Genomic DNA, 14,295 nt, shown 5'->3' with positions numbered 1-14,295 from the left:
GGCTGGTGGCAATGTGTTTTGTGTTAACTTACCAGCTTAGTAATGAGGTCGTCTGGCTGACCTCTTTTCATTACTGAGCCTAGGGCTTGGTGTCAATGACAGCTTCTGACACCAAGCCCTAATCCCATTACACTGATGCTTCTGCATCAAAATGAAAAAGGTAGTGTTGAACCAAAAAATTACATCACAAAACTTTTTTTTTATTTTAATATCTTTAGCTTAAAAAAACCATTACTGTACAAAAGCGCATGCAATAAACACATACAAAAAACTCATACAAAAATCGCGGCAAAACGAGCGTTTTTGCTGCCAAGAAATGCAGAAGCCTTGCAGAAATTTCCGCAAGCAAACACTCAACGTGCACACATAGCCCCAGAAGACACTTTCTTGAAGCAGTGGTACTGGAAAAAGTCTGCATCTTTTAAGACAACCATGATTATTCTGCGTGACAAGGTTGCATTGCATACATCAGTGTACTCCAAATGCTTGGCTAGCCAGTAAAGGCCTTAACCCCTGAAGCCCCAAGGGTGGTTTGCACGTTAATGAACGCGCCAATTTTTACAATTCTGACCAATGTCCCTTTATGAGGTTATAACTCTGGAACGCTTCAACGGATCCTGATGATTCTGACATTTTCTCATGACATATTGTGCTTCATGTTAGTGGTAACATTTATTTGATATTACCTACGTTTATTTGTGAAAAAAAAATGGAAATTTGGCAAAAATTTTGATAATTTCACAATTTTCCAACTTTGAATTTTCATGCCCTTAAATCACAGAGATATGTCACACAAAATACTTAATAAGTAACATTTCCCACATATCTACTTTACATCAGCACAATTTTGGAACCAAAACTTTTTTTCGTTAGGGAGTTATAAGGGTTAAAAGTTGACCAGCAATTTCTCGTTTTTACAACACCAATTTTTTTAGGGACCACATCACATTTGAAGTCATTTTGAGGGGTCTATAAGTTGGAAAATAACCAAGTGTGACACCATTCTAAAAACTGCACCTCTCAAGGTGCTCAAAACCGCATTCAATAAGTTTATTAACCCTTCAGGTGTTTCACAGGAATTTTTGGAATGTTTAAAAAAAAAATGAACATTTACGGTAACTTTTTTTCACAAAAAATTTACTTCCGCTCCAATTTGTTTTATTTTCCCAAGGGTAATAGAAGAAATTGGACCTCCAAAGTTGTTGTGCCATTCGTCCTGTGTACGCTGATACCCCATATGTTGGGGTAAACCACTGTTTGAGCGCATAGCAGAGCTCGGAAGGGAAGGAGCGCCACTTGACTTTTCAATGCAAAATTAACAGGAATTGAGATGGGATGCCATGTTGCGTTTGGAGAGCCCCTGATGTGCCTAAACATTGAAACCCCCCACAAGTGACACCCTTTTGGAAAGTAGACCCCTTAAGGAACTTATCTAGATGTGGGGTGAGCACTTTGAACCCCCAAGTATTTCACTACAGTTTATAACGCAGAGCCGTGAAAATAAAAAATAATTTTTTTTCCCACAAAAATGTTTTTTAGCCCCCCAAATTTTTATTTTCCCAAGGGTAACAAGAGAAATTGGACCCCAAAAGTTGTCAAATTTGTTTTGAGTACGCTGATACCCCATATGTTGGGGTAAACTCGTTTGGGCGCATGGAAGAGCTCGGAAGGGAAGAAGCAGAAGTTTATAATGCAGAGCCGTAAGAATAAAAAATTATATTTTTTCACTAAAATGATCTTTTCGCCCCAATTTTTTATTTTCCCCAAGGGTAAGAAGAAATTGGACCCCAAAAGTTGTTGTGCAATTTGTCCTGAGTACTCTGATACCCCATATGTGGGGGTAAACCACTGTTCGGACGCATGGCAGAGCTCGGAAAGGAAGGAGCAACGTTTGGAATGCAGACTTGGATGGAATGGTCAGGCGTCACATTGCGTTTGCAGAGCCCCTAATGTACCAAAACAGTAGAAACCCCCCCACAAGTGACCCCATATTGGAAACTAGACCCCCCCAAGGAACTTATCTAGATGTGTTGTGAGAGCTTTGAACCCCCAAGTATTTCACTACAGTTTATAACGCAGAGCCGTGAAAATAAAAAAATTTTCCCACAAAAAATGGTTTTTTTTTTTAGCCCCCCAAATTTTTATTTTCCCAAGGGTAACCAGAGAAATTGGACCCCAAAAGTTGTTGTCCAGTTTGTTCTGAGTACGCTGATACCCCACATGTTGGGGTAAACCCGTTTGGGCACACGGCAGAGCTCGGAAGGGAAGGTGCACTGTTTTTTTTCAACACAGAATTGGCTGGAATTGAGATCAGATGCCATGTCGAGTTTTGGAGAGCCCCTGATGTGCCTAAACAGTGGAAACCCCCAATTCTAACTGAAACCCTAACCCAACCTTAACCACACCCCTAACTCCAACACACCCCTAACCCTAATCCCAACCACACCCCTAACCCTGACACGCCCCTAACCCTAATCCCAACTGTAAATGTAATCCAAACCCTAACTTTAGCCCCATTCCTAACTGTAGCCCTAACCCTAACTTTAGCCCCAACCCTAACCCTAACTTTAGCCCCAACCCTAACCCGAAAATTGAAATAAATACATTTTATTAATTTTATTATTTTTCCCTAACTAAGGGGGTGATGAAGGGGGATTTGATTCACTATTTATAGCGGGTATTTTAGCGGACTTGTATGATTGGAAGCTGTCACATACTAAAAGACACTGTTTATTGCAAAAAATAGTTTTTGCGTCTCCACATTTTGAGAGCTATAATAATTTTTCCTTATTTTGGTCCACAGATTTATGTGAGGTCTTGTTTTGTGCAGGATGAGTTGTCGTTTTTATTGGTATCATTTTCGGGCACGTGACCTTTTTTGATCGCTTTTTATTCCGATTCTTGTAAGGCAGAATGACCAAAAACCAGCTATTCATGAATTTCTTTTGGGGGGGGGGGAGGGGGCGTTTATACCGTTCCACGTTTGGTAAAATTGATAAGTTTTATTTTTCGGGTCAGATCGATTACAGCGATACCTCATTTATATCTTTTTTTTTTATGTTTTGGCGCTTTTATACAATAAAAACTATTATAGAAAAAATAATAATTTTTGCATCGCTTTATTGTGAAGACTAACTTTTTTATTTTTTCACTGATGATGCTGTACAGTGGCTCGTTTTTTGCGGGACAAGAAGACGTTTTCAGCGGTACCATGGTTATTTATATCCGTCTTTTTGATCGCGTGTTGTTCCACTTTTTGTTCGGCGGTATGATAATAAAGTGGTGTTTTTGTTTTTTTGTTTTTTTTACGGCATCCACTGAAGGGGTTAAATAGTGTGACTGATTTATAGGTGGGGTCATTACGGACGCGGCGATACTAAATATGTGCACTTTTATTTAGATAAAGAAATGTATTTATGGGAAAAAAAAAATTTTTTATTTAGGAATTTTTTTTTTTTTTTTACACATCTAAATATATATATATTTTTTCTTTATAACGTTGTCCCGGGGGGGGGGGGGGGACATCACACTATAGGGTCAGATCGCTGATCTGACACTTTGCACAGCACTGTGTCAGATCAGCGATCTGACAAGCAGGGCTGCAGGCTTACCAACGCCTGCTCTGAGCACGTGCTTGTAAGTCACCTCCCTGCAGGACCCAGAAGTAGCCCCGCGGCCATTTTGGATCCGGGGCCTGTAGGGAGGAGACGCTCTGTACAAGGTGAGCACATCGCTTTGTACCGAGGGTCTCAGGGAAGCACGCAGGGAGCCCCCTCCCTGCGCGATGCTTCCCTATGCCCCCGGAACGCCGCGATCATGTTTGATTGCAGTGTTTCGGGGGTTAATGTGCCAAGAGCGGTCCGTGTCCGCTTTTGGCACATAGTGGCGGATGGCAGCTGCGATAGTCACCTGACACCCGGCCGCGATTGGCTGCGCTCCCCCCGTGAGCGCAGCCGATTGCATATGACGTGCTATCCCGTCACAGGGAATTAAGTCCCAGGTCACCTCGACGGGATAGTACGTCATATGGGATTAAGGGGTTAAGGATGAAAGAATAATTACATGGTTCCTTCCTCACCTGACTTGAGTCACAGAAAGACTGTAAAACTAAGTATAGCCACAACTTGTGAGGCTATATTGGATATTCTCTCTCCCTCTCCCTACATCAAAACCCAGTCATGGGCAGCCCAATCTCAGACCTGAACCCCATTGAAAACCTCTGGAATTTAATCATGAGGATGATGGATAGTCACAAGCCATCAAACAAAGAAGAACTGCTTACATTTTTGCGCCAGATGCAGTGTGAAAGACTGGTGGAAGGCATGCCAAGACACATGAAAGCTGTGATTAGAAATCATGGTTATTCCACAAAATATTGATTTCTGAACTCTTCCTGAGTTAAAATATTAGCATTGTTGTTTCTAAATGATTATGAACTTGTTTTCTTTGCATTATTTGAGGTCTGAAAGCACAGTTTTTTTTTTTTAAATTTTGACCATTTTTCTTTGTCAGAAAATAAATACAAATTTATTGCTTGGAAATTCGGAGACATGTCAGAAGTTTATAGAATAAATGAACAATTTACATTTTAGTCAAAAATATACCTATAAAAAGAAAAATCAGACAAACTGAACATTTTGCAGTGGTCTCTTAATTTTTGCCAGAGCTGTATGTTGTTTTTGATGTCCGAAATGTATTTTTTTTGTACATTTTGAGTTTGGGTATTATTCCCACTTTAACAGATGAAAATAAGCAATTGAGATGGAACATGTAAATTTTTCATTTAGTTCCATAATAATTTTGCACAATAATAGTTGTCCAATAATTCTATGAAAGACAAGTTTTCTATGAAAGACAAAACCTCACTTTTACTTTCTTAAATATTCAGGTTTATTAACCTCTTGGGTTGACCAACAGCTCTGTAGTTGTTCAATGACAAAATTAATAATCAAAAATACAAATTGCCTAAAAATTGTGCTCACAAGGTATTATTACATCACTAATTCATATTCACTAGTAATAAATGAAAATAAAGATTCCTACTGGGTTTCAGCCCCATTACCTAGTTGTATTTTAATCTAGTCTGAGTACAGCTGTGGAGAATGTAAGATTCCTGCAGGAAAGTATGGCTGTCATTTTCTAGGAGCAGCAATCCGCACAGAAATCTGTTGCGTCCTGCAAATGTATTCCTGGACTGTTATATACAGGGTGTCCTCATACATGTTTTTCTGCACAGTGCCTGTATGCCATATTACGGGAGGTTTTATTCCCTGTGATAAATTCTAGTATACTGTTCCCTTCACCTGCAAAGATTGTGTTCAGTTCCTTTATGGTCTGCTAGGTGGCAGTATTTCACAGAAGGTTGTAAAATAGTAAACCGTAAAGCTGCTCTTGTTTCCGCTAGTACCAGACCAGCGTTCTACATTTATAGAGTGGTAGTAAATAGAACAATTAAACTAAGAAGTAAAATGTTTTTATGAATGAAATTGCCTGCTATAATGGACATAGATACATCTACAATACACTAAATGAATGGTCTCTTCTGTTAGACATTGAGCCCACGACGGTGGATGCAGCCAAACAGCAGCTTTCAGACTGTGGATACGAGTGCTGGGAGACCAGTATTGGAGCCCCTGGAGTCACTTTGCATTTTTCATCATCATCGTTGCCTGAAGATGTCAGACGATCATTGGAAATAGCATAGAGAACAACAACATACGAAATGCAAAGACAGCCAAGAAGATGGCAGTTGTTGCTTTCTTTAAGTCTTGAGCTCCCGGTGCTGTGCGGAGCTAGTAACTTACTATAATTCTACAATTACCAGCTTTATCCTGCACATACCAGAGGTGTACATGTGAATTACATTGCAAAACTAAGATGCAGCAATAACTAAATCGGGAGCCTTGTGATTGAGAAGAAGCCTCCAAAGGATGAGGTTAACCAGACCTGGACATCTGACGGAGCTCACTGTGGGTGCGGTGTGCCTGTTTTGGCAGGAATTGACTACATATATTAATTATAAAGATATTTAATTTTATTCCTGGAGAAAATTAACATCAAACATTGTATTGTCTGTAGCAGATGAGCTGTATTATACTGTATAATGAGACTAATAACAGGTTTTTCGTAATTAAGCTGGAGCACAAGAGTGAGATTTGTAGTTTTCTTAAAAAAAAAAATCTTTCTCCTGCATATTGATTGTTTCCAGTGACAAAGAAGAAATGTGAATCCTCTTTTTGTCTAAATATTGCAAAGTGTAACTAAGGATCAATACAGAATTCGGCAGTAAAACAAGGTGGTTACAGAATAAGCAGAATTTGGTTTCTTTAGAGCAACTTCTTAAATGGGTTTTGAAGCTTGGAAGCTACTCACGATCTACAGGATGGGGAATAACTTCCTGATCGCTAGGGGTCTGACTGCTGGAATCCCCACGATCCCACAAATGGAGTGAAAGTCGATCAGGTCACTAGTTTCATGTAAGAGTGCCAAAGACCAGGCGAGCATAGGTCTCCGCAATCTCACATGGTCCTATTTAAGAATAATTCGAGTGACAATACGATTGATTGACCACCGCTCCATTCACAAGGGGCTCTTTAGAGCATCGGTTGTGTGCTGCACCATTCTTTCTTTATGGGACCACTGGGCATTGCTGAGAGCTGTGCTTGGCTGTTCTTCGGCACTCTCCTAAGAATGAATGGGTCGTCAGGGCTCATGGTCAACTTCTGCTACCATTCTCGCTGGCCTCTTTAGAGCCTCAGTTCCCAGAATAAGTGAATATGTCAGCAGTCGGACACCCAACAATCAGGAAGGTATTCCCTGTCCTGACTATAGGGGGAGGCTTTCAAACTTGAGAATACACTTTTAAAGGGAAACTACCAGCAGTTTCTAGCTCCATAAACTCTTCTCACCAATCAACAGGTGCTGGACCAATATGTTCAACCATTGCCAAGTTTGCTATAATAATCCAGGTATACATGAGAAAGTTCTTTTATATATTATCACATACCGTCTGCTCATGAATAATGAAGTGTCTGCTTGGTGTTCATTTTGCAGTAACATTTTCCAAGTTATTGGTGACATAGAGTTGGGCACAAAGATTCACAAGATCCTGGTCCAGCGTCCACATTGGTAGTCCGTGGTTGCCAGACTAGAGCTGTGCAAACCTCCTCCTACCTGATGGATTCTTCTGATTAGTAGGCCCGGTGCGTCTGTATGCGTGTGTCATACTGCAAGGATGAAGTTTTGCATGGCCTACTAATCAGACACGGAACCAGGAATGCCAGCAGGCAAAGGAAGAGGTTTATAGGGCTCTGGTCTGGTGACCATAGCTTAGACGTGGACACTGGACCAACATGCTGCTAATAATTTTTCTCCACTCTAATGGCTGGCGAGTAAACTGGGACCAGGGGCACCTTTCCTCGCCCTAGCCCTAGGGGGCGCCCTTGCTCGCCCTGTTCCCTGGGATACCTCAAATGGCGAGGATGCCGGGGCCTCCACCCTTGCCCTATCTCCTAGCTGCAGCCCTGCGTCTCTCCCCCTCCCCCACCTGGGGAAGAGAGGCGCTACTGTGTACTGTAGTACACCAACCCGAAAGACAGGAGAACAAAGACAAGGGTAAAAGAAAATTGAACTCACACAAAATACACTCTCGCAAATAACAGAGGTATTCACCAGCTGTGAAGGATGGGGGAATAAAATAAGGCAGGTAAGGATGAGGAATTTCCAAGCGTGCAAACCAAGCAACAGTCGCAAAATAAACTCCTCCAGCTCGCCTTATCCACACTAGCTCCTCTCACTCCAGGTCTATGTAGCAAGTGCTAACTCAGACAAGGACCTGGCCAGAAGGCCTAGCTTTTATAGCAGAGAGGAGTGGCTAACCGAGCACAGCTGAATGCAGGGATTTCCACATGGCTGATTAACTCCTGTCCTGCTGAAAGAAAACAAACACATTTAATACACCGGAGATGTGCTTCTCAGCGGCGAAGCAGGAGCCATTAGAAGCTGCGGTCTTCTGGTATCTGTCGCGATAACTCAGTGACACCTGGCGAAAGATTTATTTTTAATATTTACTTACTAATTGTTTTCTTTTTCTCTTGTGCTAAAAATACAATCTTCCTTTGTGTCTAAAGAGACCTATAGCGGAGTGTGAATTTCCTGAGTGTGATAGGAAAGGGGCCCGAGTCGTATACCTTCAATGCTTAGAAATAATTTTCGACATCTTCCACACTAGGTTGGCAACTTACAATTCACCACCCTATAAGGGCAATCTTGTCTAGCCCACAGAAGTCTTAGAACTACCAGTAACTCTGCTCCACCGTTCTCAACTTATGCTCTTGTTTGGGCCTCTCCCAGTTTCCCACTAGGCTGTACTCATTTATGAAAAAAAATGGTACAAGTATTCTCAGTGTCTCGTCAGTGTGTCATCAGTCTTTTTCATGTATAAATAAATAATAAAATATAGTACAAAGTTTCTTCTATCCTTTGCATTGTTAACCATAGACCGCACATGGATACCATCCGTGTGCTGTATGAGTTTTTCCTCAGACACCTAAACTTTTATTGGCCCTGTCACGTCTCTGTCGGGTATCCTGGGGCCAGTGTCTCCTTCCCTCTCCCTAGCGCTAGGGGGTGCCCCAGCTGTCCCTGGATTACTTCTAATGGTGAAGACCCCGGGGCCACGTACCTTGCTGAGCTCCTGAATCCACCCCTAGTCTGTTTCCTTCCCGCACCCAGGGAAGTGGGGAGTACTAGTGATTGGAATTAGAGCAACCAGCATAACAAGGGAATACATACAAGGATAAAGGAAAATACCAATCACACAAATATGCACTCACAAACAGAAGGGAACACAGAAGGAAAGGAAAAATCAAAGTAGGAGAAGAAGAGGATTCACACACAACCAAAACCAAGCCACAGTCTTTAGATAAATCGACCAAACGCCTCCTCAAACAACAAAACTCCAGCTCCTAAACCATGCAGCACGCATTTAATAGGGTTGAGCGACTTTTACTTTTTTAGGGTCGAGTCAGGTTTCGCGAAACCCGACTATCTCTAAAGTCGAGTCGAGCGAAATCGGCCGATTATGGCCAAAAGTCGGGGATCGACCGAAACACGAAACCCAATGCAAAGTCAATGGGAATTTTTTTTTTTCTTCTCTCTCTCTCAACAGAAAAGCTGGTGTTACACATTTCAAATCGCTACAGCGCACAAGCGACAAGATGACGATAGGCGTCCACGCCCCTAAGACCTATGTCATCACTCTGCCCACGCTCCTTCATTGGCTGAAAAAATGGCGCCAAGCGCGTCATACGAAACGCGACTTTGGCGCGAAAGTCGTGTACCGCATGGCCGACCCCACACAGGGATCAGGTCGGGTTTCATGAAACCCGACTTTGCCAAAAGTCGTAGACTTTGGAAAATGAACGATCCGTTTCGCTCAACCCTAGTATTTAACTCTGGCAATGCCTGCTTGCCAGAGGCCTGTATAAATAGGAGAGGGAAGTGGCCAACACTGAATAGCTGAGAACATCAACTCAAGTAAGCTTCCAGGACCTCTCAACTAAGCAGATTATCCGCTGCACAGCTTAAAAAAAAACCTGCACTGTTTAATAAGCAGGTGAAAAGTGCTTCCAATGAGCGCAGTAGTACGAGAAATAAGACAGCGTGGTCTTTTGGCTCTTGTATGTCGCGGGAAACCTGGGACAGTCCCTTTTCATCCGTGCTGCCGAAAAAAACGAACATTTCTCCATGAGTTTTGCATAGACACATAGTCCGTGAAAAAACAGGAACATGTGAACAGCCCCATAGACTACAATGGTTATGTGTTGTATCTGTGAAAAAAACCCGAATACCACATGTATGTGTAACATGGATATCTGAACAGCAGTGCTGGAAATTGCTGAGTGTTGCTCTCTGGTCTTTGGCACTTCCATTCGAATGAATGGCGCAGCAGTGTCCATAATCATCCACCACTCCAGAACTCTGATTCTAGGGATTGCTGGTGGCCACTGTGGTTGGACCCCCAGAGATCAGAAGGTTGTCCCCTATTCTCTGGAAAAAAACAACCAACTAGAATACTATCAGGATATACTCAATTAGACAACCAAAGAAAACGCAATATCCTAAAAAAAACTTTATTAATACTATCTAAAATTCTCATAGACAATAAATATACTAGAATGTATGCTACCAACATCAAACATCTGGGTTTGGGTAGGTCAGAAAAAGTAACAGGGAGGAATAGCGTCTGTATTCCTAACACAGTCCCTATGAGGTGGCCCTATAGTAGCTTTCACCTACCTAACAGCGGAGGTTGGCACCCTAAATTTCGATATGGCGCCCCCGCTCCACGTCGACTGTCCCTTCTTGCCCTATTAGGCCCTGTCAACTACCCACGCCCAGGTACCCCACAGACATACACACAAATTGACCAATAAGGTCACACTAACCAAAAACGTGAAAAAAAAAGTGAAAAAATGTGTAACAAAACATACAAAAATTACTAAAAACAACGCAGCAGAAAAATGATGTTGCGTAAAAATCACTAAGTTGCTTGTACCCCAAGGCTCTGTCAGCCGAAATATTATATATATTGCTCGATAAAAAAGATGTTTAAGGTATAGATAATGATACCCAAGCAATATTCAAAAATTCAAAATTTGGGGTACAGTAGGGCACAAATATATTGTGCATATACCAATGTGTCACTGTTTTTATTAGCACATGACCTATATGTCATTAGAGGCAGACCGTTTGGGATGGCGAGATGGGACGAACTATGTCACATACTCAGATAAGTTATTCTTTCTATCTGTCATGGCAGACCGAACATAGCACTTATGCGTAGGAAAGTAACGAGGGATTGGCCTCAGTTCCTTTTGGGCTCATATATGCATTTGTATGGTGTGTAGGGTGTAAATTCATATATCACCCGTATAAGTCGACAGTCGACGTGGAGCGGGGGCGCCATATCGAAATTTAGGGTGCCAACCTCCGCTGTTAGGTAGGTGAAAGCTACTATAGGGCCACCTCATAGGGACTGTGTTAGGAATACAGACGCTATTCCTCCCTGTTACTTTTTCTGACCTACCCAAACCCAGATGTTTGATGTTGGTAGCATACATTCTAGTATATTTATTGTCTATGAGAATTTTAGATAGTATTAATAAAGTATTTTTTTTAGGATATTGCGTTTTCTTTGGTCCCCTATTCTCTGGACAGGGAATAACTTTCAAGATTGAGAATACATCTTTGAAAAACTTCCCATAGATAAATTTGTATGTATTGATTTTACGCATTATTATTTATGCATGTATGAGTATTTCATATCCTTAGACGTTGTGCACTTTTCCAGGCATTATCATTTAAGGCTATACAAAAGGACCCCATAAGAGCTTAATTTATAGTCAATTCTCTATTTGTAAAGTCCTGAATAGAAAGTTAATAGCCAAGGCAATAATTCACAAAGCTATATTTTCTATGTCTGTATTTGAAATACACAGCATGCTATATCATTTTCCATATCGGAAGCATAGTCTCTTTATAAAAGTCAATAGAGCCAGATGAATACACAGCCTACAGTTTTTGTTTTTATTTCGTGTATGCAAGAGAATCCAGCATAAATGACAGAAAACTGACACAACATGCAGCTTAAGAAATCTATGCATATACAATGCCAGTATTGTGCTTATTATAGAGGTTTATACCGAAATATTTCAATAGTCCGTAAGTGATAAACAATTATATATGTATAAAAGGATTTAAAGTGAACAGAAAAGCAAACTAAGGCCCAGAATAATTCCTTGGGAGCTGAATTAGTACAACTTGGAGGCATTGTACAATTGTTTTGGGTTTTACATTATTTTGGATTTGGCTATTATTTAAAGCAATGGAACCTGACTAGCAATTGTCAAACTCTGATTTATGTATTTTTATGATGATTATTGCACTAAACGGACATTGCTGTGTTGTCAGCAAGTGAGAAAGTCGGCAATATTGTTCTGTCACTGTCTAGCCACATTGACTGTTGATGTCTATGTTAATGGAAGTGTTCTGTGCTTTATTGTGCTTTTCCTGATGGTGATTGATTTCCCTGACTTAACTCTATTTCACATGGTGAGCCAGGAGGGTCAGCAGTAACGCGCCCGGCCAAAGTGTGCGCCACATGAGTGGACTTGAGCGCCACGGCATGTATCCAGGTGTACCCTGCTACCGCTACAGCTTTGGCTGATTGCATTACGTAATGCGATTTGGCAAAATGTATCCGGCGCCATCAAAAAATAATTTAATTCTAATGATATTAAATAAAGTTCCATGTCATCCCTTGTGTAAGGGAAAGGAAATAATTGCCAAAATATTTATCTAAGAAATGATACATAAGGTAACAGAAATGATCATATCTAGGAACACTAAATAAAAATGATCTATTTGATATACAAGCCATATATGCTCTTATTCCCTTAGTTTTTGGATACAGCTATATACAGTGGTATATGATTTATTACATATGGGGAAGATATGAAATATGTATGCGCCCTTCATTCTGCTGGGAATCGTAACTGCCCGAGTGTGACTGAGAAGCTCAGCAAATACTATATCTAAACCATACGTTAAATTAAATTCTACTATCGCTCAGTATTCTTATCATTTTCCGCTTTTTGATTGATCTAGCAATGCTCTGTGGGCGCCAATGCAGACTTTCCCCTTGCACAGATGGCAGACTTTCTTTTGCTATGGCCGTCAGCACTTGTTAATTTCCGCTCTGATGAATTGATTCTAAAGAGGCAGTGACATTACGTGAGATAAGATAGACAGCAGCAGGGCCAAGGCTGGGGGAACAATGTCAGAGGAACCAGATAAATGGGGAGAGAAATGACGGAGAAAGACAACATGACAATTAGAAGGAAGGAAAGTGAATGGAATGGAACTAAAGCGTATTTTCGGTAAAGCAGAAAGGTACAAGCCCACATAGTCTAAAACAATAGTCTAATTCCTTCATTCACATTAATTCATTGCTGCTTTTCTCATGAGATTCGGAGAGATTTTAGGAGCGTGTTATCTTTAAAATGAATTCTAATGGGAAACATTGTAGTTAGCCTGCCTCCTATAGATCCCTGTGCTGTGGAAGCCATGAATGAGAACGAGATAATAAATGGGGGTCTTGTCTGCTTACCTTTTATCCTGGACTACCCTCGTTGACTATGTGCTACAAACTCCTTTCTCCTGTATAATCACAATTGAAATTTGTTTTCCATTGTTGCAAGTAACATATGATTCCCTTTAAGAACTACTAGACCTTGAGCTATTTTTGAGAAGTTGGGACTACTTTATTTGTATTATTTTTTTTAATTACTACCATAATTAAGCCCAAAGGCTTCTAGACTCTAGATCAACGTTTGCTCTAAGTATATTAAAGTGGTTGTCCAGCTCTATGTGACTGCAGACTTGTGAATCCTCACATTGTGTGCATTAAGTGCTGTGAGGATTCTCCAGTGCTGGGAGCGGTGGGCGCTGTTATGGCTGGCAATCAGGCAACACAGCGTGCAGTAATCAGCGCACATACAGAGATCTGGCAATAACCCAAAACAATAGGACGAGCTCTGAGACGTGGAATCTCTGTAGACTGCAGTACCTGATCTATCCTCACACAACTGGAAGCAGCAGTGGATTGCGCCTATCCACTACCTATGCAACTCGGCACTGCCTGAGGAGCTGACTAGCCTGAAGATAGAAATACAAGCCTGACTTACCTCAGAGAAATACCCCAAAGGAATAGGCAGCCCCCCACATATAATGACTGTTAGCAAGATGAAAAGACAAACGTAGGAATGAAATAGATTCAGCAAAGTGAGGCCCGATATTCTAGACAGAGCGAGGATAGCAAAGAGAACTATGCAGTCTACAAAAAACCCTAAAACGAAAACCACGCAAAGGGGCAAAAAGACCCACCGTGCCGAACTAACAGCACGGCGGTGCACCCCTTTGCTTCTCAGAGCTTCCAGCAAAAGATAATAACAAGCTGGACAGAAAAAACAGAAAACAAACTAGAAGCACTTATCTAGCAGAGCAGCAGGCCCAAGGAAAGATGCAGTAGCTCAGATCCAACACTGGAACATTGACAAGGAGCAAGGAAGACAGACTCAGGTGGAGTTAAATAGCAAGGCAGCCAACGAGCTCACCAAAACACCTGAGGGAGGAAGCCCAGAGACTGCAATACCACTTGTGACCACAGAAGTGAACTCAGCCACAGAATTCACAACAGTACCCCCCCCTTGAGGAGGGGTCACCGAACCCTCA

General features: G+C 41.4%; 1 protein-coding gene across 4 annotated transcripts in view; it reads left to right on the top strand.

The window, feature by feature from the left end:
- The window catches only part of MVK (mevalonate kinase), a 45,337-nt gene extending 36,867 nt beyond the window's left edge, over window positions 1-8,470 (top strand). For 2 of the 4 annotated variants that reach the window (XM_069759390.1, XM_069759398.1), the window contains exon 11: window positions 5,550-8,470. In XM_069759390.1, coding sequence (XP_069615491.1) covers window positions 5,550-5,704 — 155 coding nt within the window. In that variant the 3' untranslated portion in view covers window positions 5,705-8,470. The remainder of the gene's footprint in view (window positions 1-5,549) is intronic. The other 2 variants (XM_069759416.1, XM_069759407.1) reach the window with 2 other exon arrangements.
- Window positions 8,471-14,295: the final 5,825 nt, after the last annotated feature.

Source organism: Ranitomeya imitator, chromosome 1 (assembly GCF_032444005.1).
Source record: "Ranitomeya imitator isolate aRanImi1 chromosome 1, aRanImi1.pri, whole genome shotgun sequence".
Classification (NCBI taxonomy): domain Eukaryota; kingdom Metazoa; phylum Chordata; class Amphibia; order Anura; family Dendrobatidae; genus Ranitomeya; species Ranitomeya imitator.
This window is presented reverse-complemented; position numbering and strand designations above follow the sequence as displayed.